Raw genomic sequence first — 23,836 nt, 5'->3', positions numbered from 1 at the left:
CTTCTTATGTAGCAGTTACCATCATATAAATATAATTCAGTTGTAATGGCATGCGTGGTAAAGGTATATTTGTGATTAAAAAATGTGTGGTAAAGGCATTTTCGTTGTAATGCCCGCATTGGAAAGGCATGCGTGGTAATGCATGGTTCAGTGGTACTGAATCAAGAGTTTAAGAAAGTCTGTTTGACATCATTATTGTGGCACTGCAAGACTTCATCCACAATTTCATTTCAGATAACTCATCCTACAGGCGGGAAACATTTTGATACGGCTTTCAATTACATACTCGTAATTTCAAGCAAATTTGCACAAACACACGCAAAACCATTAACACCTACGGCTAGTTTAAAAAAAAAAAAGAAATTGTGTGTCTCACTCACCGCAATAAGCTTAACATTCCCTGCCCCAGAGAAGAAGGAATCCATGCTCTGCACCTCCAGTTTCTTCTTCTGCATACAGCTCACCTTCAGCTGATGGAAAAGTCTAATGCACAATTCGAAAGAAGAAGTGTACACTCTCAGTCGGAACACATTCACTTTGATATCCTTTTTGGCATTGAGGTTACAGAGTATAACTGTCTATAGCCCTAGATGTTTTAACCACCACAGGCACAAGGAACTCTTAAAGAGTTTGACTGATCTTGGATTGAAGAAATGCAATGATCTTACCTGCAGTAACTGGTAGAGCCAAGTAGTCCAAGCCTTCTCTTTTGCAACAGGAGTGAAGAATTCACCCCTCTTCTGACAGTTTCCTAAATTACATGATAAGCAGAGCCCTTATTACATGACTTAAAAAGAAGCATTTATGAATTTTCAGTTTTTTTAAATTCATAACTTCAGTTAACTGTATTTCAGGAGAAAGAAGGAACGTAGATACCAATTGTCCTCCTTCCTGCGGTCCCTCACGCACACTACCACCTCTTACTACCAAAGAGTTAACGTTTGTGTTATGCCCAGCTCTTTTCACAAATGTCGCTTTTCAAGTTTCAGGGTTCTACCCTTGTTTGCTTCGGTCATCAGGCGTGGTGGACAGAGAAATCTCATTCTCTTAATGTATGGTTTCATTGCAGCTGTGAACTCACCAGTGGTGTGAAGGTTATGGTAGCTCCATTGGATAGTGATAATAGGTCTTACCATGACTCACTTAAAAACAAATCAGATACTTATCCAATAGATCTTTCGGTATGCTTTACAAAAAAAGAGGCTTTAAGTACAGTTGAATAAAAGTGAAAAAACAGTAGATAGACAATACTACATGTGTTAATGACCCCTAGGGTTGAAGAGGTATTTCCTCTAGACCGAGATGTTGTTTCCAATCCCCCTGCTCTCTTCAAGGCAAGTACTTGTCAATATCTGCGTAAAATTCTCATTGTAAATAGGTTTTAAATAATATCACCCAAGCACTGACACTATAACCGTCTCAAAGTGTAATGGAAAGACTAATGCAGCATCTAAATCGCACTAGTTTTCAAATCCAGACAAACTTTTACCACTTAATGGTCAATTTTATCGTATAGATTCAACTGATTTGATAACACTTTAACCATGCGACTGAAGCCTGTAGTAAGGGATAATGAACACATGGACACCCACCTTCCGATGTTTGTCCTCCTCCAGGAGCTTCAGTCGTTTGCTCTCCATCTCCTTCTGTTTAATGCTCTCCTTGGTTAGCGGGTTGCAGTTGTTATGTCCAGGGAGGAGGCGAAAATATCGATTTTTTTCCGGGTCGAAATAAAACCCAGGCAATTCTTTGAAGAAACAAAGTATATCAAGACAAAGAATTCAGAATTTTAAAAGGCAACTCTTGATCAAATTTCTATTGCTGGAGTTTCTCTTTCCACTCATCTTGGCTGATAGCTTTTTAACTGCCTGTAGAAGGTGATAAGTATTATATGTTCTGTTTAACCGATCAGAGAAAACAAATCTCACATGTAAAATAATTGTAGATACTATCAGGTCCCGAGGTTATGTTCATCATTAAATAAATGATTACATTTACATACGCAGCTCTCCACAGTAGTTTGACAATGTTCACGCTACAGAAATACCATATACCATTTACATATAGTTAGTTACGACCTAAAATCCTAACAACTGTCATTGCTGGCCTGTAGGAAGCTGGCTTTTTATGTACTGGTGCCAATGTAAGCGCACATCATCCATTAATAATACCAAGTGCTCTATTTGTGGTAGTGTGGTTGAGCAGCTTAACCCCTTCCATGCTCATGACAAGGTCAACTCGTCATGGGTGTTACCTGCGCTGTGCTTATGACGAGTTGACCTTGTCATGAACAATGGGGATCATGATTCTGCAGCAGAGGAGGGGAAAAGCCATTAGCACCCAAGTTAAGCTTATCATAGAGGAGTGTTAAGCATTTGTTGTACACACACAGTCAATAAATGGTTCACACACTCAATAAGAAACCAGATACAAATTTATAAAAATAAAGTAGATTTGTATATGAATTTAGGCACCAAGATCTTTAGAATAACATAAGTAAAAACCCAGGAATCCATTCTAGCTGAAAACAGTAAAATAATCAAATAACGATTTTGAGGCATGAGCTTGGCAGGCTACAATGTTAACCTATGGGAGGAAAAACACACATAGCAAACAGTTTCTTGCAATTGGATTTCAGGACTATCATTTGGGAATTAAGGTGCTAGGGGCCAGCAGTCTCCTTTAACCTGACCTGGTGTGTCCAGGTGCAGAGGTGCGGTTGGGATGGTAGCCTCAAATGCTACACTGCAGAAACGAATAGTTTCTTACCTGTCGGTGTAGTTTTGCAGCTTGATGATCTTTCTGGATTCACTATGCTGTGCATATTCCGCGGTCTTGTGGTTGGGTCCGGATTCGTAGTCTTTTCTCTCTTTTTTTTTTTTTTTTTTTTTTTTGTGGCCCAGGTGGGCGTCGGCGTCACCCCTCCTTGGGTGTATTTCCGGTGACGTCGGCATGCTTCCTGCGGAAGCTCCCATCCCTGGGCGCCATCTTCGGATTCTTTTTTCCGTGTTTCCTTCGTTTCCGAAGTGATGGCAATGTTCTATGTAGGTGAATTTTCCTTAACCGCCTTGTATGTAAAATCCATTTTATCTATTCATCTTCTCTTTTCTTTTTTTTTTTTTTTTTTTGACCACCCCTTTTCTCTCCAGCCTCATCTTTCTGGCGGAGGTGGGTGGGTTCGCTAATGAATCCAGAAAGATCATCAAGCTGCAAAACTACACCGACAGGTAAGAAACTATTCGTTTTGCAGCGTGAATCTTTCTGGATTCACTATGCTGTGCATAGATTTTGTAGCGGTTTCTCATTTCCGTGGCGGCTGGGTGGAAGATGAGTTCTGGTGTCTGAATATGTGCTGGAGCACCTTTTGTCCGACTTGCGCTTCCTTGTTCATCTGCACATCCACGCAGTAGTGTTTTGTGAACGTGTGCACTGAAGCCCATGTTGCCGCCAGGCATATGTCTTGTATGGGCGTGTTAGCCAGGAAGGCTATTGTGGCCCCCTTCTTCCTAGTGGAGTGTGCACGCACTCCCTCGCCTAGTTCCTGTCCTGCCCTGTTGTGGCAGAGCTGAATCGTCTGTGCTATCCATCGTGCAATAGTGTTCTTCGTTACTGCTTTGCCCATGTAACTGTTGGCGAATGACACAAAGAACTGCTTCGTTTTTCTGTGCTCCTTTGTCCTTTCAATGTAATGCATGACCGCCCTTCTGGCGTCTAAGGTGTGCAGAGCTCGCTCAGCGCTATTGGTTGGTTTTTGGAAAAAACTCGGTATCTGTATGGACTGGTTCATGTGGAACCTGGAGACCACCTTCGGCATGAAGTGTGGGTCCGTCCTCATCACAACCCTATCACTATGTATTTGTATGTAGGGTTCCTGTAGCGTCAGCGCTTGTAGTTCGCTTACCCTGCGTAATGACGTTATAGCAACTAGGAAGGCTGTTTTCATGGTTAGCATCTTTAAGGAGGCCCTGTGCAGTGGTTCAAAGGGCTCCTTCATGAGTTCCGTGAGAACTACGTTCAAGTTCCATGCTGGTGGTGGCACCCGCTTGGGCGGTGCGATCCTCTTCGCTCCTTCCAGGAACCTCTTGACAACCTGGGATGTGAAGAAGCTTCTGCCCATCTCACCCCTTGTGTAGGCTACTATAGCCGCTAAGTGAACCCTCAAGGAGGATGAACTGAGTTTTTTGTCCAGCAAGTGTGTCAGGTATCGCAGCACTGTGGAGTCTTTCTTCATCTTCTTGTGAAGTTGTTCACGTTTGCACCACATCGTGTATCTTTTCCATTTTGCGACATAGCACCGCCGTGTGCTCGGCCTCCGTGCCTCCCGAAGGACCCTGAGGGTGCTCTCTGGCAGTCTCAAATGTGCAAACTCTATGTCCTCAGGAGCCATGCTACTAGGCTCATGGTCTCTGGCTCTGGGTGCAGCACCTCTCCGTTCTGCATGGAGAGCAGGTCCTTTCTTCTGCCGAATCTGTGGGGTGCACTCTGTGACATCTCCATGATCTGCGAGTACCATGTCTGCCTCGCCCACTGTGGCGCGACCAGTATCAGGGTCATCTTGCTCGCTCTGCACTTGCTCAGTACTCGGTGTATCAGTGGTATCGGGGGAAAAGCGTAGGCAAATGTCCCGGACCAATCTATCCATAGGGCATTCCCAAGGGACCCCTCTTCGGGTAGTCTGGATGCGAAGTACTGGCATTTCGCATTCTGGCGTGTTGCAAACAGGTCCACTGATGGCGTTCCCCACCTGTTGAATAACCACCTAGTTTCCTGAGCATTGAGCTCCCACTCGTGGGATGCCGATGTCTGTCTGCTCAGCCAGTCTGCCTGAATGTTCTCCTTCCCTGGTAGGTGTATGGCTAGCAGGTCTATCTGTAGAGGGATGGCCCATCTCCATATCTCCTGTGCCAGTGTTGAAAGCGTTGTTGACTGTGTTCCACCCTGCTTGTTGATGTAGAACATCGCCGTGGTGTTGTCTGTCTGCAGTAACACCCCTTGCTTGTACAGTCTTGTCTGGAAGGCTTTCAGTGCAAGGAAGATTGTCTTCAATTCTAGGTAATTGATATGCTTTGTCGCATCTGCTGGCGTCCACAGTCCTCTCACTTTGAGCTCCTCCATGTGAGCGCCCCATCCCTTCAGGGATGCGTCTGTGGTGATGGTCACTGTCGGAGTTGGGGGTGTTAGAGGCTTTCCCCTTGTCAGGTTTTCCATGCTCCACCATGTCATCTCCCTTTGCACTGCGTGCGTCACCACCACAAGATCCTCCCAACTGCCTGACGCCTGTGACCACTGTTCCTGGAGCCATTCCTGCATGGGTCTCATGTGTAGCCGCACATTCGGCACCAGGTGGATGCATGATGCCATCATCCCCATGATCTTGCTCGCAGTCCTCGCTGTCCGAGCTTGCCCCTTCCGGTAGAGGCGAGTTTCCTTGACCAGCGCCCTTGCTCTCTTCTCGCTGGGGAACACCTTGGCCTGCACGGTGTTGATCACCGCCCCCAGGAAGGTCTTCACTTGCTCCGGTTCCATTGACGATTTTTCCCAATGGACGGAGAACCCCAGGTTTATGAGCGTGCTCGTCACTGTCTGTGCGTGGTGTTTGCACCTTTGGTACGAACTCGCCTTCACCAACCAGTCGTCTAGATAAGGGTATACGTGTATCCCCTGTCTTCGTAGGTGTGCAGCAACTGCTGCGAGGCACTTCGTGAATACCCTTGGTGCTGATTTGAGTCCGAAGGCCAGCGTTGTGAACTGGTAGTGGCCTCCCCAGAGTGTGAACCTGAGCATATGCTTGTGCTTTTTGTTCATCGGTATGTGCAAGTAGGCGTCCTTGAGGTCTATCGTGACCATGAAGTCTCCGACCTGCAGTTGCGGTAGCACCTCCTGCAGGGAGGTCATTTTGAATTTCTGTGTTCTTATGAATTTGTTGAGGAACCTCAGGTCTAGGATGGGCCTCATCTTGTCGTCTACCTTTGGTACCAGGAAGTACGTCGAGTAGACTCCCTTGTTCCTTTCCTTGAATGGGACTCGCTCTATGGCCTGCTTTTGCAGAAGTTCCTTTACCTCTTCCTGAAGCCTCGCCAGCTGGTCTCCTGCTGGTGGTCTTCCCCTTGGTTTCCTGCTTGTTGGCCCTTTCTCCAATTCCAGGCAATACCCGAATTGGATAATGTTTAGGATCCATTTGTCTGATGTGATTTCTCTCCATTCCTGGAGGTAAAATTTCAATCTTCCTCCCACTGGTGTCATGTGGTCGTAGGTGTTTTGATTGTCCCGACCCCTTGGTACGTGGTGCCCCCCCGGGTCCTTTCTGTGGCTGGGCAATCAGAGTTCTGTGGAGTCACTTCGAGGAGGGCTGCTGCCCCCCTCTCCTATTCTGGCCACGTCCGTTTCTTCCTCGAAAGAACTGACCTCTTGGTTGGTACTGCCAGGACTGCTTCTGCTGACCTTGCTGTCCCTGTGAGTCTGCCTGGTGCGTTTGCTGGAAAACCTGGTGTGATGTACCTGGTTGGTTTCCACCTCTCCCGCCGGGCCTCCGTGACGGGGTGCCTCTTCTGTTGCCTCTGAACTGCAACGCCCCCATAGACCTTGCCGTCTCATTATCTTTCTTGAGTTGGCTGAGTTTCTCGTCCACAGTTGGCCCGAAGAGCGTGTCGCCGTTGAACGGTGTGTTGAGGATACTGTGTTGCACCTCGGGTTTGAACCCTGAAATCCTGAGCCAGGCGTGTCTCCTTTCCGTGACACCCATCATCATCAGCCTGCTGGCGGTGTCTGCTCCGTCCAGGGCCGTCTTAAGGCAAGAATTTGCCGCATTTTTCACCTCTTCGACCAACATCTCGGCCTTCTGCCTGGCCTCCTGGGGTAGGTCCTTCACCAAGTGCCCCAGGCCGTCCATGATCTGGTACATGTGCCTGTTCAGAAGAGCGTTGGAGTTAGCCATGCGCCAGTGGGTCGCAGCATTCCGTTCGATCCTTCTGCCCACCAGATCCATCCTCTTGCTCTCCTTATCCGGTGGTGGGCCCGAGGTAGTGGATACGTTGGCCCTCTTCCTAGCCGTGGCCGTGATAATGGAGTCTGCGGAGACCTCGCCTCGAATGTAGGCCGGGTCCTTCGTGGAGTGTTTGTATTTTTTCTCTGTTCTAGGGGTTACCGCCTTGCATGTTGCGGGCTCCTTGAATGCTTCTCGTCCCTGAGCCAAGACGCTCTCGAGCATTGGGAGGAACTGGCTCCTTGTCTGTGTTGGGAGCAAAGTCTCGAGCAGGAAGTCTGCTTTCTGCTTTTCCTCGTCGAGCTTTAGCTTAAATGCCGCTGCGGCAGATTGTATCGCCGAATTGTATGCCCCGATGTCGTCAGGCGGCGAGGGCCTCGAGGGGTATGTGTCGACCGCCTCCTCCGGGCTCTCGGTGTCGATATCCAGGTAATCCTCCTCGTTGGGGTCAGAGGTGGCCGACTCGGCGTCCAACCTACTGCCCTCCTCCTCGTCATAGCCGTAATCCTCGTAGGGATTCTCCTCATCTCCCTGGTCGTCGACCATCTCGGCGGCCGGGCCATGTCCGTCGCCGAGTTCTTCTTCCTCTTCGACCAGATCTAGCACAACGTGCTTGGTCTTGTGTGGAATTGTAAAGGCACTCATCTCTGCGTCGAAATCCTTTTTCCGCTGCAAGATGCTCGCCATCTCGGCCTCCAAACGCCGTCTTTTCTTTTCCCTTTCGGCCGCGTTCTCGGCCTCGGAACGCTCGGCCCCTCTCTTCGTCACCTGGCTCGGCGGCGAGACTCTCGGCGTCGAAGGTTTGGACGCCGAACTTGGTTTCGGGTCCTTGGACGTCGTCAAAGCTTTCGGGTCTTTCTCCCTCGACGCCGATCGGTCCCTTTCGGAGACGATCTTCGGCGCCTTCTGCTGTTCAACAGGCCGGCCCCTTTCGGAGGCGATCTTCGGAGCCTTCTGCTGTTCTACAGCTCTCGGCGCCAGGGACTCCTTCTCCGAGGATCCGCTGGGCCTGTGTGCGGTCGCGGACTGCAGATGTCGCTGCGTCGGCGCCTTCGGGGTCTGGCCCTCGTTCTTTCGAGACTCAGGGTCTCTCGTGCTCTTGTGGGACGTCGAGTCTCCTACCTTATCAGGCGTCTTCTTGGAATCGGTCTCTACGACCGTGTAGCTGTCGTGTTCGGCGGCAGCGTTGTCCTCCTCCTCTGAGGACATCCCCAGGTCGTACAGCGAAGGCGTCGGGGCTTTTCCTCCGAGGGTGGCGTGTGCTACCCTCTGGCTCTTCCTCACACGAAGGGTCTTCGCGGCGAAGACGGAGCAGGCGTTGCAGTCTTCGGTTCTGTGGTCCACCGGTAGGCAAAGGTTGCACACCGGGTGCTGATCTTTCTGCGCGTACTTGTGTCTGCAATTCGGGCAGAACTTGAACGGCGTGTTGTCCATCCTCGAGCGTTTCAGGCTTCCCTGACCGCGTGGACGTCGATGATCGTCGAAGTTCTCGACGTTCTCTCTTCCTTCTCGCTTCGCCAATGGTCTGCGAAGTCTTCCTTGGTCTTCTCCTTTTAATTTCTTCTCGAACTTCTCGCTTTGCAGTACTTTCTCCAAAAATGTCTGGAGCCCAACGGGAACGATCCAGACCCGACCGCGGAAAAAAGAATCTGAAGATGGCGCCCAGGGATGGGAGCTTCCGCAGGAAGCATGCCGACGTCACCGGAAATACACCCAAGGAGGGGTGACGCCGACGCCCACCTGGGCCACAAAAAAAAAAAAAAAAAAAAAAAAGAGAGAAAAGACTACGAATCCGGACCCAACCACAAGACCGCGGAATATGCACAGCATAGTGAATCCAGAAAGATTCACGCTGCAAAACTAAGAAGACTTGGGGCAAGTATGGATGAACCCAAAGGGGCGCTCAAGTCAGAGGGACTTTAGGGCCAAGCAGACGCAGTCAGAAGTTGGTAACTTGGGCTGTGGGGCTCGGGAGCAGATGGTCTTGGCTGGCTGGCCACTTGGTGTTCGAGGCTTTCAGGGTTGTCGGTGTCTGCAGGAGGAGGAAAAAACAAAACAGCAGGGCCACTCCGGATGTGGGTCTCATCTGTCCTGATGTCACTCAACGTGCAGGAAGGCTTCCAAGGTGGTGGTGTCCAGACTGGACGCTGAACTAGCCTTGTCTGGTGCAAGTGCCCCAGTACTCAGGGTATTGGTGTAGGGGAGCTCCTGGAGGGTCTAGCACCTCGAAACTCGGCAGAGAGATGGGCTGGCCTCCTTGAGCCACGAAGACCTCCTCCTGATGTGAGCAGATGCAGGGGGGATGTCTCCTCCACCCCAAGGGAGATGCTAGCTGGTTGTTGAAGTGCTGGACAGTCCAAGTGTTTGGGAGTGTGCACAGCTGCAGGACGAGTCAAGTCGGGTCTAGGCAATATTTAAGGAGCAAGCAGCAAGGCAGGGGCTGGCACCAGTTTCTGTGCAGGTCCTTGTTTCTCGCAGTGTTGTCTCTTCTTTGTCCTTCTTCACTTCCCAGGAAGTCAAATCTAAGGACCTGGTGTCCAGAGAGGGGAGGGATCCATAAATACTGAATTTAGAGGTGTTTTGAGGAGTAGCCAGTAGTAGCAAATAGGCTACCTCTCACTGGGGCAACTATGCACCATTTAAGCCCACTTCCTGTGGGGAGTAGGCAATAGTAACCAATGGGCTACCTATCACTAGGGCAACTACGCCCCCTATATGCCCACTTCCTGTGGGAAGTAGGCAATATTAACAAATGGGCTGCCTATTACTAGCGCAACTACGCCCCCTATATGTTCACTTCCTGTGGGGAATGGGCATAACCCTGACCCAGTAGTCCCTATTTCATCAAAACTTAAGATGGTGAAACCCTTCTTTGGCTGTTCTCTTCAGGCAGCCCACCTTAGGGGTGTGGCTAGCCTGTGGGTACAACTCGCTGCCTGAAAATTTTCATACCTGCTCCGGTGCCAAATGGGCCCCAGGACAAGGGAGTGGTGTTCACCACAACGGGGGGAAGCCGGGGTTGCATATCAAAGGCAGCAGAGGGTTTGAAGACTCTGGCCTTGATGTGCTGATTTGCTAGCCATCCTGCTGGAGGAGGCGAGAACATCTTCTACCGAGCAGGCATTGTTACTGCCATCTGACAGGGTGGGCTCTCCTTTGTATGTTGCTCATTGCACCATCAGGATTCAAGCAAACCTGCCAGGTTCTGAAACTGGGATGGTGCAGTGAGCTAAAAAACAGTGTTGGATCTAGCCCTGATCTCTTGACTGGGTGAGAGCTTTCTGCTTAATTCAGAGACTCTGTCCCTCACCACCCCTTGTTGTAAATACTCCTTTGTAGTGGAGCAGAAACTCATCTGTGGTGGCAGGTTTGAAGATACCAGTCAGCCAACAAACTCACAGACCAGTTAGCAGGGTTACGGGGAACCTCTAAGGTGCCCCCTGGGTGCATGTCCAATAAATCTGATACCGGCATCAGTGCAGATCTATTAAGACAAGGTGTTTGATACTAAACACCATTATTTTCAGTGAAGCAATTATGTAGCTGGGTAACTCGTAATGATCAGTGCCCAGTACATATCTTTAAAATGGCTTCCTGACCCCTTGCAAGGCCTACCAATGGTACTAGGCATCAAAGGGGCACATCTGCTCATGCCCCCACATGTAATATAATACACCATGACTTAGGGTTCTAAGCCCGGTTGTAGGGATGATGTAGATATAGTACACAAAGTCTACATGGGCACTGCACACAGAGAGTGGGCAATCCAATTTCGTGTTTTCAGACTGGTTTGCACCATTTTGCGCATCCTGCAATGGCCGCCTACATGCAGTTTGTGTGTGGGTCTCTGAGTGGCATAATACATGGTGCAGCCCTTAGGGACCCTCTTTAGTACCCATGCTGTGGTTAACAGGAGTATCATTAAGCAGGGTCTTACAGGGGTGCTAAAGTCTTTGCCAATTGGGTAACAATCAATATGGTTACAATTTTAGGTAAAGAGCAGTGGCACTGGGGCCTGGTAAGCAGGGACCCAGTGCACTTCCAATCAAAAGCATCAGTGTCAGTGAGGAAAAAGTAGGGGTGACCATGTCAAAAAGAGGTACTTTCCTACATGGCCTATGCTCTGATGCCGGCAATTACTTGTCAAAATTCAATAAGGTATAATCCGAGCAAAGACCAGATGTTCTTAGGTTTAATCAGCAGAATACATACTCCAATGACACACTAATGGCCTGATTTAAGGTTTAACGGACGGAACTCCATCCTTAAGCGTGGCAGAGAACATTGCCTCTGCCACCCTGTCAGACCACTGTCTGCCAGATTTAGAGATGACCACTGGCTCAATGATCATCTCTCTACATTTAAAGGAACCATTGTCATGGCAGTTTCCCTTCAATGTATAAAAAGTTTGATGGAAGGCTGCTATAGGTTTTGACAGCCATTCACCAAATCTTTCCAACGTTCTTGTGTTTCAGTAACTCTAAAGTGGGAGTTTGTTTCTGAAAAACAAAAACTAATGACACCCACACCCTGGGTGAAAGGTCCCAGGCTGTGTGGGTCATTATTGTTTTTTCCTGTTCCTCAACTACAGATTCTTCTTCGAAGTGATGGACAGTTTTTATTTTTTATTTATACCTTCGACCTTAAAGAAGGCAGATGATGTAAGGTCATTCTTCCGACAGCCCCTAAGCCATCTGACTTAAGGTCCACCTGTCTCTATATCACGTCAAGTTTGAGACGGAGTACCCTGTCTCCCAAACTCGTAACCAAGCCCTGGGTTGTGGCTGGAAACTTCTTCCAAGATATGGACATGCATCATGTGGCAAACAGAGGCAGTCATTTTTCAAAAATATTTTATATTTCTATTTCTTTCAAAATATAATACGCATTTCGAAGAAAACATTGAAACACTACAAAACTTAAGGCAGTTCGGTTCAGTTTGTTTATAAAAACAAAAGTAATCCTCTATACATTGACATATGGATATTCTATTACTCTTCTTTATTCTAGAGAAATAAGCATCTTGGAACAATAACATTCGTCTAAAGATTAAACCAGTTCCAGGTCCCGGGGATGGGTTCAGGGCAAGAGTATTAAGCCTGTAGTGAATCCACCGCCAACGGAGATGTTCAATTAATAAATCTACTACTGTTAGCAAAAACAGACTCAAATTGCTCTAGCAACTCTCACTACTTAAATGGTTAAACATATAGATTGGGAAATTGTTACAGTAATTAAGACAGGCCGTTTGGTCCAGTCAAATGATTTGATTATGCAGCAGGGTAACGTTCAATGTGCAGTTCAACCCCTCATGTGACCTGCCATGCAGTGCCATATTGCAGCTGTAAGCAACCCTTGTAGATCTAGGCTTAGACCCAGATTTTGTCCCTACACTAATATACTTACTTACTTATGCCTACTACTACCATTCTTGGGGTTTAGGTCATCAAACAGGACTCTCCAGCCATCTCTGTCCTGGGCTTTCCGTTCAATCGGACTTCAGGTGTAACCCATCTTCTTGCAGTCAGCCTCGAGGGCTCGATGCTAGGTGTTTCTTGGCCTACCTCTTTATTTTTTCCCTTGAGGTTTCCAGGTGAGGGCTTGCTTGGTGGTGTTTGATGCAGGCTTGCAGAGGGTGTGACCAATCCAGCCCCACCGTCTTTTCATGATTTCTTCATGAGAAGGGAGTTGGACAGTCCGCAGCCATAGGTTGTTGCTGCTGATGGTGTTTAACATTCAGACTTGGAGGATTTCGCTCAGACAGGTGTTGATGAAGGTCTGGACTTTGCCGGTGGTGGTCGCAGTTGTCCTCTGAGTTTCTGCTATGGACAGAAGGACTGATTTTACATTGGTGTTAAATAGCCTGATCTTGGTTTGCACCATTAGGTCGTTGGAGCTCGAGGTCTTCCGTAGTTGAATGAAGGCAGCCCTTGCATTGCCTATTCTTGCCTTGACATAGGCGTCTGTACCGCCCTGCTTGTCTATGACACTGCCCAGGTAGGTGAAGGCCACAACAAGTCCCAGTGCAACACATGAAGAGTGACTGCAGTTGTGCTTCAGTGTCGGATTTGTAAGTATGACAAACGTTCCGTTTCCGGGATATCATAGTGTTCTTTGAGCTGCGGAAAGGTAAGAATGCCGGCCAAATCAAAGAGGTGAACAGACGGACCTGAATCCATGCCGGGCCGAAAGTCCGGATTGTCTAAGAGTGGCGTGAGAGGGGATGGATAGGTGGTCAGCTGTGCAGACACATTGGTTCGGTCCCATGAATCCATGAGAGAACCCGTAATCAATGAGGCATACAGATTGGGGGGGGGCAGTGAGATTTACGGAGAAATGGGATACCCGAAGTGGTCGACCTGCAACTGCCTGATCTTTGAATAGCCAATGTTTCTCAGACTCTAACTGCTGCCATTCCACGATATAGCGAAGCTGGGCGGCATGATAGTATAATTTGATGTCTGGTATCCCTACCCCCCTTCCCCTGGTGGGAGCACTGCAACTTGGTGTCGGAAGCGGGGTTTACGTCCATGCCAGATGAAACGCGATAGATCCGCCTGGGTCTGTTGGATCCAGCCAGGTGGGGAATGGAGAGGAAGAGTCTGAAAAAGATATAGAATTTGAGGGAGGATCGTCATTTTGATAGCCGCAATCCTGCCTAACCAAGACATCGCGCAATGTTTCCACCTATTCAATTCTGAGAGGATGCGAGCCCGGAGGGCAGAGTAGTTGGCGTCAGCGGTACCTTGCACAGTGGGGCCCAATTGGATACCTAAGTAGGGTATCGTAGTAGTTGCCCATTGCACCGGGTGTTCCTCCGGGAGAAAGGTAAGGGTGGGCGGGTAATGGGAAATGTCCAGAGCCACCGATTTGCCCATGTTCATTTTAAACCCTGACCCGCGTGCGAAGCTGACTAACTCAATGACTAGGGCGGGCAGCGCTGTATTTGGTTCTGATAGGGAGAGCAGAATATTGTCTGCGTATAAGCTAATGGTGTGGACATCCCGATCGAATTTAATCCCGGTTATGAGGGGGTGCCTTTGAATTAGCAGCGCCAGAGGTTCCATATAGAGCGCAAAAAGGAGGGGTGACAGAGGGCATCCCTGCCTGGTGCCCCTGCCAATCGGAAAGCGAGATGACGTGTGGCCATTAACTCGGACCGTAGCCATAGGGAGACGTTAGCAATTTAAAACTCGAGTTCGGAACTTCTTGCCTAAACCGGCGGCCATCAAAACCATCTCGAGATAGCTGAGTTAATACTTTATACTTGTATAGCGCACTACTCACCCGCAAGGGTCTCAAGGCGCTTGTACGAATACCGCTGTGGAACCCATCCTGGCTTTCCCTGTGAGGCGTCCACTCCTGGGCACCCCCAGGGTGAAGGCCAGGCATCCTTAGCGTTGTGGGGGCCGTTGTGGAGATTAAGCAAGCTATTGCCCAGAGTTGCAGAGTGGGAATCTATGATTGGAATCGGCACCGAGGCGAGAATTATCAGGTCCGTGGAATTTTGAGCCCAAGACCCGCCGAGGCGGGGAATTGAACCCTGGTCCCGGGCTAGACCTCTGCATCAGGTTCTGCCGCTCTAACCATTGAGCCACACTTCTCACAGTTGAGTCATATATGGTGCCAGGCAGGGCGCTAGGATGCTGGTGTGCAATTTAATATCTACATTCAGTAGAGATATAGGTCTGTACGCACTGCACTCCGTCTTGTCCTTCCCCGGTTTAGGAATTACCACCACTGCTGCTTCCAGCATCTCCCCCGGAATAGCACCGGTGTGCTCAAAGGTGTTAAAAAGGCCCGTTAGGATGGGAGCCAACCTGTCGCAAAATGACTTGTAGAAGGCAGCTGAATGACCATCAGGGCAGGGCGACTTGCCTAGTTTGAGGCGAGATATTGCTGAGATGACTTCCTACTTTGGATAGGCCTATCAAAAAAATCAGCCTGAGATTTGTTCAGGGAAGGCAATTGGGCCTGTGCTATATACTCACTTTGGTGAATATCAAGGGAGTCCCCAGTATAGAGGTCTGCGTAAAAATCTCTGAACGTCTCTGCTATTGCCGCGTCATCGGAAACTGAGCTGCCTCCGGCCGTGCGAATGGCTTGCACTCCCTGACACTGTCGGGCTTCCCGTAACTTATTGGCAAGGAGACAGCCAGATTACCAAACTTTAAAAGCATTCACAACTGTCCACAATAATGCCGCCATAGTCCTCAACACTAATTTAACTTGTAAAAAGCAGTATAAGGCAGCTGCACCAAGAGAGTCTGGAGTTCACTGACACAACGAGCCAAAGTGACTGCGACCATGAACAGTCTCCAGAGTCAGTGGACAGCTTTGCTTTGGTTCGAATGGCATGCATGTGAGGGAACTGAGGACCAAATTTAGATTGCACTGTAGCACCACAGGGATTTAGAGGAAAAAAATGGGGCATACCTTTTAAAAACCTCATCAGGTGATTTTAACAAGGACAGTTGGTCCAGCGAACGTAAAATGCCAACATGGCAGACAGAAAACCTTAAACCGTTCCCAATGCAAGTCCTTACTGGACCAGAGGTAAAATAAAAAGAGAAAAACAAAAGGCTATCCAACAGTGACTGGCAGCCAATATGACATTCCCAACTTCTAGAGGAGAATCGAATGCTGTCACGTGCCGCCGCTTAATGTCCAATATTGAGCTGCAGACGCAGCAGGTTCTGGTGCAGGACCCTGCATTGTAGCTGCGACAGGAGGTCTTTTCGAAGTGGTATGCTGATTGGAAGACAGACTCTCTCTACTGCTAGAAGATTCCCGGTGCTGTCTAAGCCGCAACTGCCATTCATGATCCTCCAATGGCTGCTGGCGGAGTTTGTCTGCTCTGACGTTTAAAGATCTCACTAGGTACTTCACGCCCAGGGAAATACCCTTTCAGCCAGCTCCAGAGGTGAAGTGCCTCCTGGCACAGGGCCCCACCCTGCGTGTTGCAGTCCCACATAGCTATAGTGTTATCCAAGAGCACTTCAAACCAGCCTCCCTTTAACCCCTAGGCAGCTGGGGTAATTCCCCCATGGTGCGGGGGGGGGGGGGTAAAGCGGGGGTCCGCGGCCCAGCTGTGCTCATGACGAGCTGAGCTCATCACAGACCCGCCCACTCATTCATTCTCCCACACAGGCGGGGAATTAGACGCGGGTGGGCGGGCCGCGGCCGTTATGACGAGCTCAGCTCGTCATGAGCACAGCTCCACTGTGACTCATGACGAGCTGAGCTTGTCATGAGCATGCAAGGGGTTAATAAACAGCAGGAAGGCTTTCAGCACCACATACATGGCCTGCTGCTCCAACAGGTTGATGTGGAGTCAGGTCTTCGCCGCAGACCACATTCCTCTGATCTCCACCTCTCCTAGACGAGCGCCCCATCCCAGCCGTGACGCGTCTGTTCCCATTGTCAGTTCTGGGTAGGGCAAGGAGAGAGATCTGCCGCCATACCAGCTGTGCCTGAGCGACCACTGCATGTTTATTACAGTGTCCTACAAAACCTGGATAAATCTTATAGATTCCCAGGGTGCTGGGCCAATTGAGATTTCAGGTTCCACTGCAGAGCCAGCATGAACCACCTGGCATACTTTAAGAGCAGGATGCAGGATACAAGAGCCTCAGAGTCATTCTCACCAAGACCCAGAACACAGACTAAAACATCTTGATCATAGCCCGAATGTCCTGAACTTGGGATTGAGGGAGTTGGTGTGGCTTCAGAACGTTAATAGTGCACCCCTCAGGAGTTTTCCGTCGTCTGAAGGTGGTCTGTGACTGACTGCGGCAAGTCCGCCTTTATCATACAGTCATCGAGGTAGGGGAAAACTGGACCTCTTAAGGTGCGCTGCAACCACCGCAATCACTTTCGTGAACACCCGAGAGGCACTGATGAGGCTGATGGGGAGAAAGACAAATTGAAAATGCTCCTGACCCACATTGTACTGCAAGAACCATCTGTATTACAGAAGAAAGGGAACATACAAGTAGGTGGCCTTAAGGTCCAGAGACACCATCCAGCCACCTGGATCTAGGGCAGCACCTTGGCCAAATGAAACATCTTGAATTTGTCCTTCTGCACGAAGACGCTCAGAGGGAGGACATCCAAAAATGAGACAATGGCCTCCCTTCTTAGAAACAAGGAAATAACAGGAGTACCATCCAGTCCTTATTTTCAGGGACCGAAAAACTCTCTATGGCCCCTCTGGCCAAAATAGCCTGCTCTTCTTAGAAAAAGATGAACAGGTGCCCCTCTGAAAGATGCGCTGATGTGGGCGTGAGACACAGCACGTCTAAAAAAATATTGCTTAGACTCGCTGAACAATCTACAGGACCCAACCGTTGGATGTCATCCTGTGTCACTCTGGGGGTAAACGTCCGATCCTGCCTTCCACAGTGTGGTCAAGTGCCATTAAGTACAAATTAAAGCGGCAGAGTCATCGGGGCACAAGACTGGGAACAGCATTGTCCTTGATGACATTGAGTTTGTCTGCTTGATTCCTGCCCCGGGAATCCAAAACACACTTGGATGGCAGTTGAGGAGGAGGTGGGCCTTGACGTTGCCAGTATGGCAACACTCTGAAGTAGTCACAAAAGGGGACACTGTTGAGGGTACTATCTGACCTGGAGTAAAAGGCCTAAGGAGTCATGGCCAAGCTTTCTTTAAAGAGTTCCAACCCCGAATACGCATTCTTGTAGAAAAGAGACACCGATTGAATGAAATGGCCATTAAAGAGGCTTGTACTTAACTCGAGAAGCCCGTGGACCTCATTCAGTTGCGGCACCGAAGCAGCACACTAACGCCAACCGCTCTGTCCACGCACTCAGTATTGCCCGGCTCAGAACGGATAATGTACTTCACAGCATCTTGACTATCCTGAATGGCCGAAAATTCCTCGGGGTATGCTTGTGAGAAAGTGGCTCTATATATACTGGACCAGAATAAGGTGCAGTGTGTATAGAGTCCACAAACCCCAGAGGTATAACAGAGGTTAAAGTCAAGACTGACCTTACTCTCAAAAGTGGTAGCTTGGTCGAGCAGCAAGGCAGTACCAGAGGACAGTGTAAATCATTTGTTGTACACACTCAGTCAGCAAAAGGTTTCACACACTCATGGACTGAACTCCAGGCCAATTGTTTTTATATCATCAGATATAGTTTTAAAAAAAAAAAAAATTATTATTTATTGGTATTTCCGAAGGAATCAACATAGGACATACAATGTCCAACATTTAGGCATTTCTGCCCCATACACCTGAACAGCATTACAACACTCCATATTCAATAGGGTATTTTCACTACATACATATTATGTCACTTCTAAAACAGTCTACCTTAATGTTATTCCAACTGTTCATCCAATCCTGATAGATAATCCACTAGATAATGCCAATAGTCCTTAGGTCGTGCACGTGGCGGAAGCTCTTCCTCATACTGTTTGAAAGTGTCCTTACAATATACCATATCACTTACCCATTGCTTTATTCGTGGCGTCTTCTTACCACCCCAACATAGTGCTATGTTACGTTTAGCCAATAGCAGTGCCAGTACACAACATTTGCGTTTTCTCGCTTTAACATTCTGTAGGAGACTTAGAAGGCACGATTGTATATTACATTGTATCACAGTTCCTACCATCTTACCGAGCATATCTGTAACCGCTACCCAAAATTGAGCCACCTCTCTACAATACCATGCCATATGTATAAAATTTGCATCTTCCATCCCGCATCGTTGACATCTAGAGTCCTCTCGCAGGCCATATTTGTGTAGGCGTTGATGTGTGTGGTAGGTGTGATGTAAGTATCTAATGTGTATGAGCCTTAGGTTCCCGTTTGGTGGTAGTATTTCAGTAATCCTGCCTGCTGCACTCCATTCTTCATCAGTTAGGGGTGTTTCCAAGCTCAGATTCCATTTCTGAACCGCCTAACCCGCAGTATCTCCTATTTCAGCTTGCAACGTAGTGTACAGTCTAGACACTAGGTGCCTAAAGTTAGACGAGGTGATGATCAGTTGCAGTGTCAGTAGAATGTCAGGTTCTACTGGATAGGTGGGATAGTGTGCCCTTAGTGCACACTGTAGTCTATAGTACGTAAATTTAAATGGCAATGATTGATTTTGTATATATGCCAGGTCTTCTAATTTTTTAACTGTACCCTCATGATATAGATCTCCTATCGTGTAAAATCCCACTTGTTTAAGTAGTTCCATTCCCACTGTCTCTTGCGTAACCGATAGTGCCGGGTGATAGTGTAGTGGTATTTCTGGTGTATAAAGAGGTTGTTTGCCCACTTTTTTTGCTATTATCTGCCATGCTGCCGATGTAGCATCCACTGTATTAATCTCTTTTTTGTGTAATGGCGGCCTTACGTGTGTCAGAACTGCGTGTGGTATAGGGAGGGCGTCTCCTTCTTCTACCGCTACATGTGTGAGGAATGGGATGGGGTGATACCAAAAGTGTGCATATTGTGCTTGCGCGTATATATAGTACAGTAGAAAATCTGGGACCTTAAATCCCCCTTTTGCATTCGGCAATGTCAGAGTGTGGAGGTTTATTCTAGCCGTCTTTCCTGCCCAAATCAACTTTAAGGTTGCCGATTTCATCGCCTGGAACACAGGCTTCGGTGGCTTTATCAGAATATTATTGAATAGATAAAGTAGTTTTGGTAGTAGCACCATTTTAACTATTGCTATCCTATCTGCCATAGATAATGGCAATTGTATCCACCTATCTATTTTCAGTTCCAGCCCAGCTAACACTCTGCCGTAATTCGTGCGAATCACCTCTTCAGGGTCTCTATGGAACCATACTCCCAGGTATCTTACTGGGTCCGTTTGCCAGTTCAAGGGGTAATCTAGTTGAAAGGGAAGACTGCTATCAGTGAGGGGTATGATCGTGGATTTCGTCCAGTTGATATTAAGCCCAGAGTGGTATCCAAATTTGACAAATTCCCTCAAGAGCGGGTTTAAATTTTCTTTTGGATCTCTTACATACAGCAGCACATCATCCGCGTAAAGCGAGATGTGAAGTGGTCTTTGGGGGAACTGTAATGCCGAGTGATGATATTCTGTCTAATTTTGCATGCTAGTGGTTCTATTGCTATGGCAAATAAGAGGGGGGAGAGTGGGCATCCTTGCCGTGTACCCCTTTCTATAGTTATTGGTTCTGAGACATATTTGTTAACTCTAATTCTTGCTATAGGTTTTGTATAGAGGAGCGCCACCCATTGCAGGAACATTGGTGGGAAACCCATTCTACACAATATCGTGCGCAGATATATCCAAGCAATGGTGTCAAACGCTTTTGCAGCGTCTAATAGTACCGCTGCTGCTTTCGTCTCTGGGGTCAAATAGTGAGACAGTGCAAACAGGGTTCTCGTGTTATGGGAAGTCGATTTAGTGGGGATAAAGCCTGATTGGTCCGGTCTTTTAATATACCTACATTAGTGCTAATACAGACCCCTCTAATTGTGGCCTTAAAGGCCTCCCACAGGAGTCCTGAGTCATCCGTAGTAGCCGCATTCAGTTCAAAATAATCCGTTATTGCTTTACTGATCGTGTCACAATAACATGGGTCTTGTAGGGCTTTCTCGTTGAAGCGCCAACTGAACCGGGGGGCATATAGTTAGGCATCATAAGCGTAAGCAGCACCGGGTTGTGATCGGATAGCGTCCTTGGAAGGTGGGTGGCGTCCACCATCCATTGTAACACCTCCGGTGACCCAATCCAGTAATCTATCCATGACCAGCTGCCATAGGCCGCTGTCGTGTGTGTAGCCTCACGTTTGTTTGTATTTTTTATTCGCCATAGATCCACTAGGTGCCTATCTATCATTATGTCTTGTAGTGTTTGCAATGCTTTTTTGTGTGTCTCTGTCGATGCTTTTGATCTGTCAACATCGTCATGCAGAGCCATATTGAAGTCTCCTCCCCAAATCACTGGAATATCTGGCAGTTTAGACAGTTTCGTCCAGATAGTGCTATAAAATTGAGGGTCGTCTACATTTGGGGCATAAACGTTCAGTAGGTTGATCCTATATCCCCTGAGGATGCCCGTGACAATTACATATCTCCCGTCACTGTCTGTATGAACTCGTTCCATTTTGAAATTTAACCCGCGACGTATCAATATGAGTACTCCCCTTGAATACGAAGAGTAGGCCGCACTATATGAAGCTTCCACCCACCTAATACCAATGTGTGTCTGTGTATGCGGATCAATGTGCATCTCTTGGAGATAGGCTATGTCAATGTGCAATCGTGTTAGGTATGCCAGTATTTGCCTAATTTTCTTGGTTTTTTTTAAGCCACGTACATTCCAAGTTAACAGCTTTAAATTACCTATGTGCCTATCCTCCATCATATCTTATCTCTAATACTAGCCTTTGCAAAGTGTTAACATCAGTCTGGGACATGATATGTGACATTTTTAGCCTATACAAAGTATTAATCAGTATACATCTCCCATGGAGTTTGGCAGTGCTTCTCAAATACAGTTCTACAACCAACTTTCCCCAACTCTTCCCCACCGCCCCCGCCCACTTCAGCACCCCAAACATGCCAAAGACATACCCTAGTTTTAACATCAAACAACACAGTACCATTGTAGGGGGATACCCTGTGTGGGGGTCCGCTTGGGTCACACGACTGCATCCAGCATAGTGGATGTTGCCAGAGTACCGTGTGTAGAGCAGGTGTACCTGTGTTCACAGTCATTTTTGCCTCATAACCGTGGGTGTCCACAGCACTAGCGCATTGCATTTCCCACCTACATACCTCCCGTGAGAAACAGCTCTGGCTAAAATCAGACATTTCTGAGAGGCGACCATTGACCCGTGCAGGGTATCTAAGCAATGCATCCGACAATCTCTACATTTCCCAGTTATTTTGTTATCGACTGCACTTCCCAGTAATGGGCATACTACGTTACCACTCTTCACCGAGTTTTCCCACTCAGTCCGGGCACAGTGCGACATGGTTCCATCTCACCACAGCGGCTATCGTCGCCAGCCGCCGCAGTAAGAAACAGACCAGCAATATCTTGCACATCCCCCGCTGCGCACATTTATGGGTACCAAATGTTCATCGCACCAGTGGGATGACTGTAGTTCAAACCTCCATCTGACAGTTTATTCCCTACATCACACATGGCATAATATTTAGTTCTGCATCCTGTGTGTACCATTTCGTGAGGAAGGTCGTTGTCAATATAGTTCGATTTATGTTGTCTCTCTTGACTCAGTCGGATTCATGATTTTGCTCCTGACGCCTTTGTTCCCTTCGACGTTGTCCCAACCGTTTAATATAGTCGTTCGCTTCCTTGGGAGTTTGGCATATCACTGATTTACCATCTTTGGTTATTTTCAACCTATCTGGGTATAGCATCGCATAGGTGATCTCCATTTCTCTCAGTTTCTGCTTTTCCGAAGCGAATTCTTTCCGCGCCATTTGTACATTGATGGTGAAGTCTGGGTAGAATTGTAGCTTGTTACCCTGATGTTCAATCTCTTGTTTCTCCCTCGCCATTTTCAGTATTACGTCCCTATCTCTATAGTTGAGCAGACGTGCCACTATTGGGCGTGGAGGGGCTCCTGGTTTTGGTCTCGGCACCAGCGTTCTGTTTGCACGCTCGACAATAAACACTGTTGACAGTTGGTCAGTTCCAAAGATTGTTTTCAGCAGATCCTCCACATACGACTCCATTTTCCCAGTGTTGGTTGATTCAGGGACTCCCGCTATGCGTATATTATTGCGGCGGGTTCTCGCCTCCAACTCCTTGGACTTGTTTTTAATGACCTCCAACACTCTGTCCATCTCAGAGCATTTCTGTGTTGTCGCGTGTGACTCATCTTCAACAGCTTCTTCTAGCCGCTCCCCATGCTTGTCGAGCTTCGCAGCCATGTTATCGACTCTCTGTGATGGAATCCAGTTTACTATGCACGTCCTGCAAGCTTTTGTGAATGGCTCTTAGGGATGCGTCCGTGTCCATGTCAGCGTCTGCTGGCGCCGTGGCCCCCTTCGTAGCTTTTTTATTGTCAAAGGGCAGTTTTGTTTGTACTTTCTCTGGTTTACCCATGTTGCTGGACAAATATATAACAGCCGTCTCCAAGTGCTGTACGTTGGGACGTGTGTGGGGGCCGTTTCTAATCACTGCGTACTTCCCAAACTTCGCTTATACACTACTAGTTTAGTCGTTCGCAATAGCTGCGCAGCCTTGCAATCAGATCTCTTCACTCACGTACAGACCAGCACGTATTGCAGTCCACTATTGACCAGCCAGGTTCAAGAATGTAATTTATTTGAAAGGTACGCAGCTAGGAGTTGTGCCAGAATGCCCCCCAGTCTTGCAGCTCCGATCCACGCCGTACAGCTCTGTAAAGTCTTGCGCGGGATGCAATTTATCAACGGGAGCCGTTTATTGTCTGCGAACCTTCGCCGCTGTTATTTACTTCACTGCCCCGTTCGCGCCTTTTCGGAGCGTTGCCGTTTCCGATGTCGCCCTTTGCCAACTGCCAGGCACCTCACAGCCGGGGCTTGCTCGGTATGTGCCGTGCCGTCTCCCGCAGTACCTCTCTGCCGGTCGCCTCCACCTCCGCGCACCGCTACCGGTCACTAGTCGCGCTGCCTCCTCCGCACCTCACCAGACTGCGGGCGCCGCCATCTTGTGCGGCCAAGCCGCTCACCATCACAGTGCAGATGTACCAGAAGTAACGCGTTCCACCAGCGGACTTAAGGTATCGGGTCGTTTTTATAGCACGCTCAACAGCAGAGAAGTAAAGCCGCGGCAGCGCTGGAGTCCTGTCAATATTTGAAGGGCAATGCAGATTTCAATTACGTGCGCTTCGCTT

General features: G+C 48.3%; 1 protein-coding gene across 7 annotated transcripts in view; it reads right to left on the bottom strand.

Annotated features, from left to right (window-relative positions):
- Positions 1–23,836, bottom strand: part of DCAF4 (DDB1 and CUL4 associated factor 4) — a 185,848-nt gene that overhangs the window by 73,052 nt on the left and 88,960 nt on the right. For all 7 annotated transcript variants that reach the window (XM_086937072.1, XM_086937073.1, XM_086937075.1 and 4 more), the window contains 3 exons: positions 1,593–1,747; positions 669–751; positions 381–483 (listed from right to left, as the gene is read on the bottom strand). In XM_086937072.1, coding sequence (XP_086793198.1) covers positions 381–483; positions 669–751; positions 1,593–1,747 — 341 coding nt within the window. The remainder of the gene's footprint in view (positions 1–380; positions 484–668; positions 752–1,592; positions 1,748–23,836) is intronic.

Source organism: Lissotriton vulgaris, chromosome 9, assembly GCF_964263255.1.
Source record: "Lissotriton vulgaris chromosome 9, aLisVul1.2, whole genome shotgun sequence".
Lineage (NCBI taxonomy): Eukaryota > Metazoa > Chordata > Amphibia > Caudata > Salamandridae > Lissotriton > Lissotriton vulgaris.
This window is presented reverse-complemented; position numbering and strand designations above follow the sequence as displayed.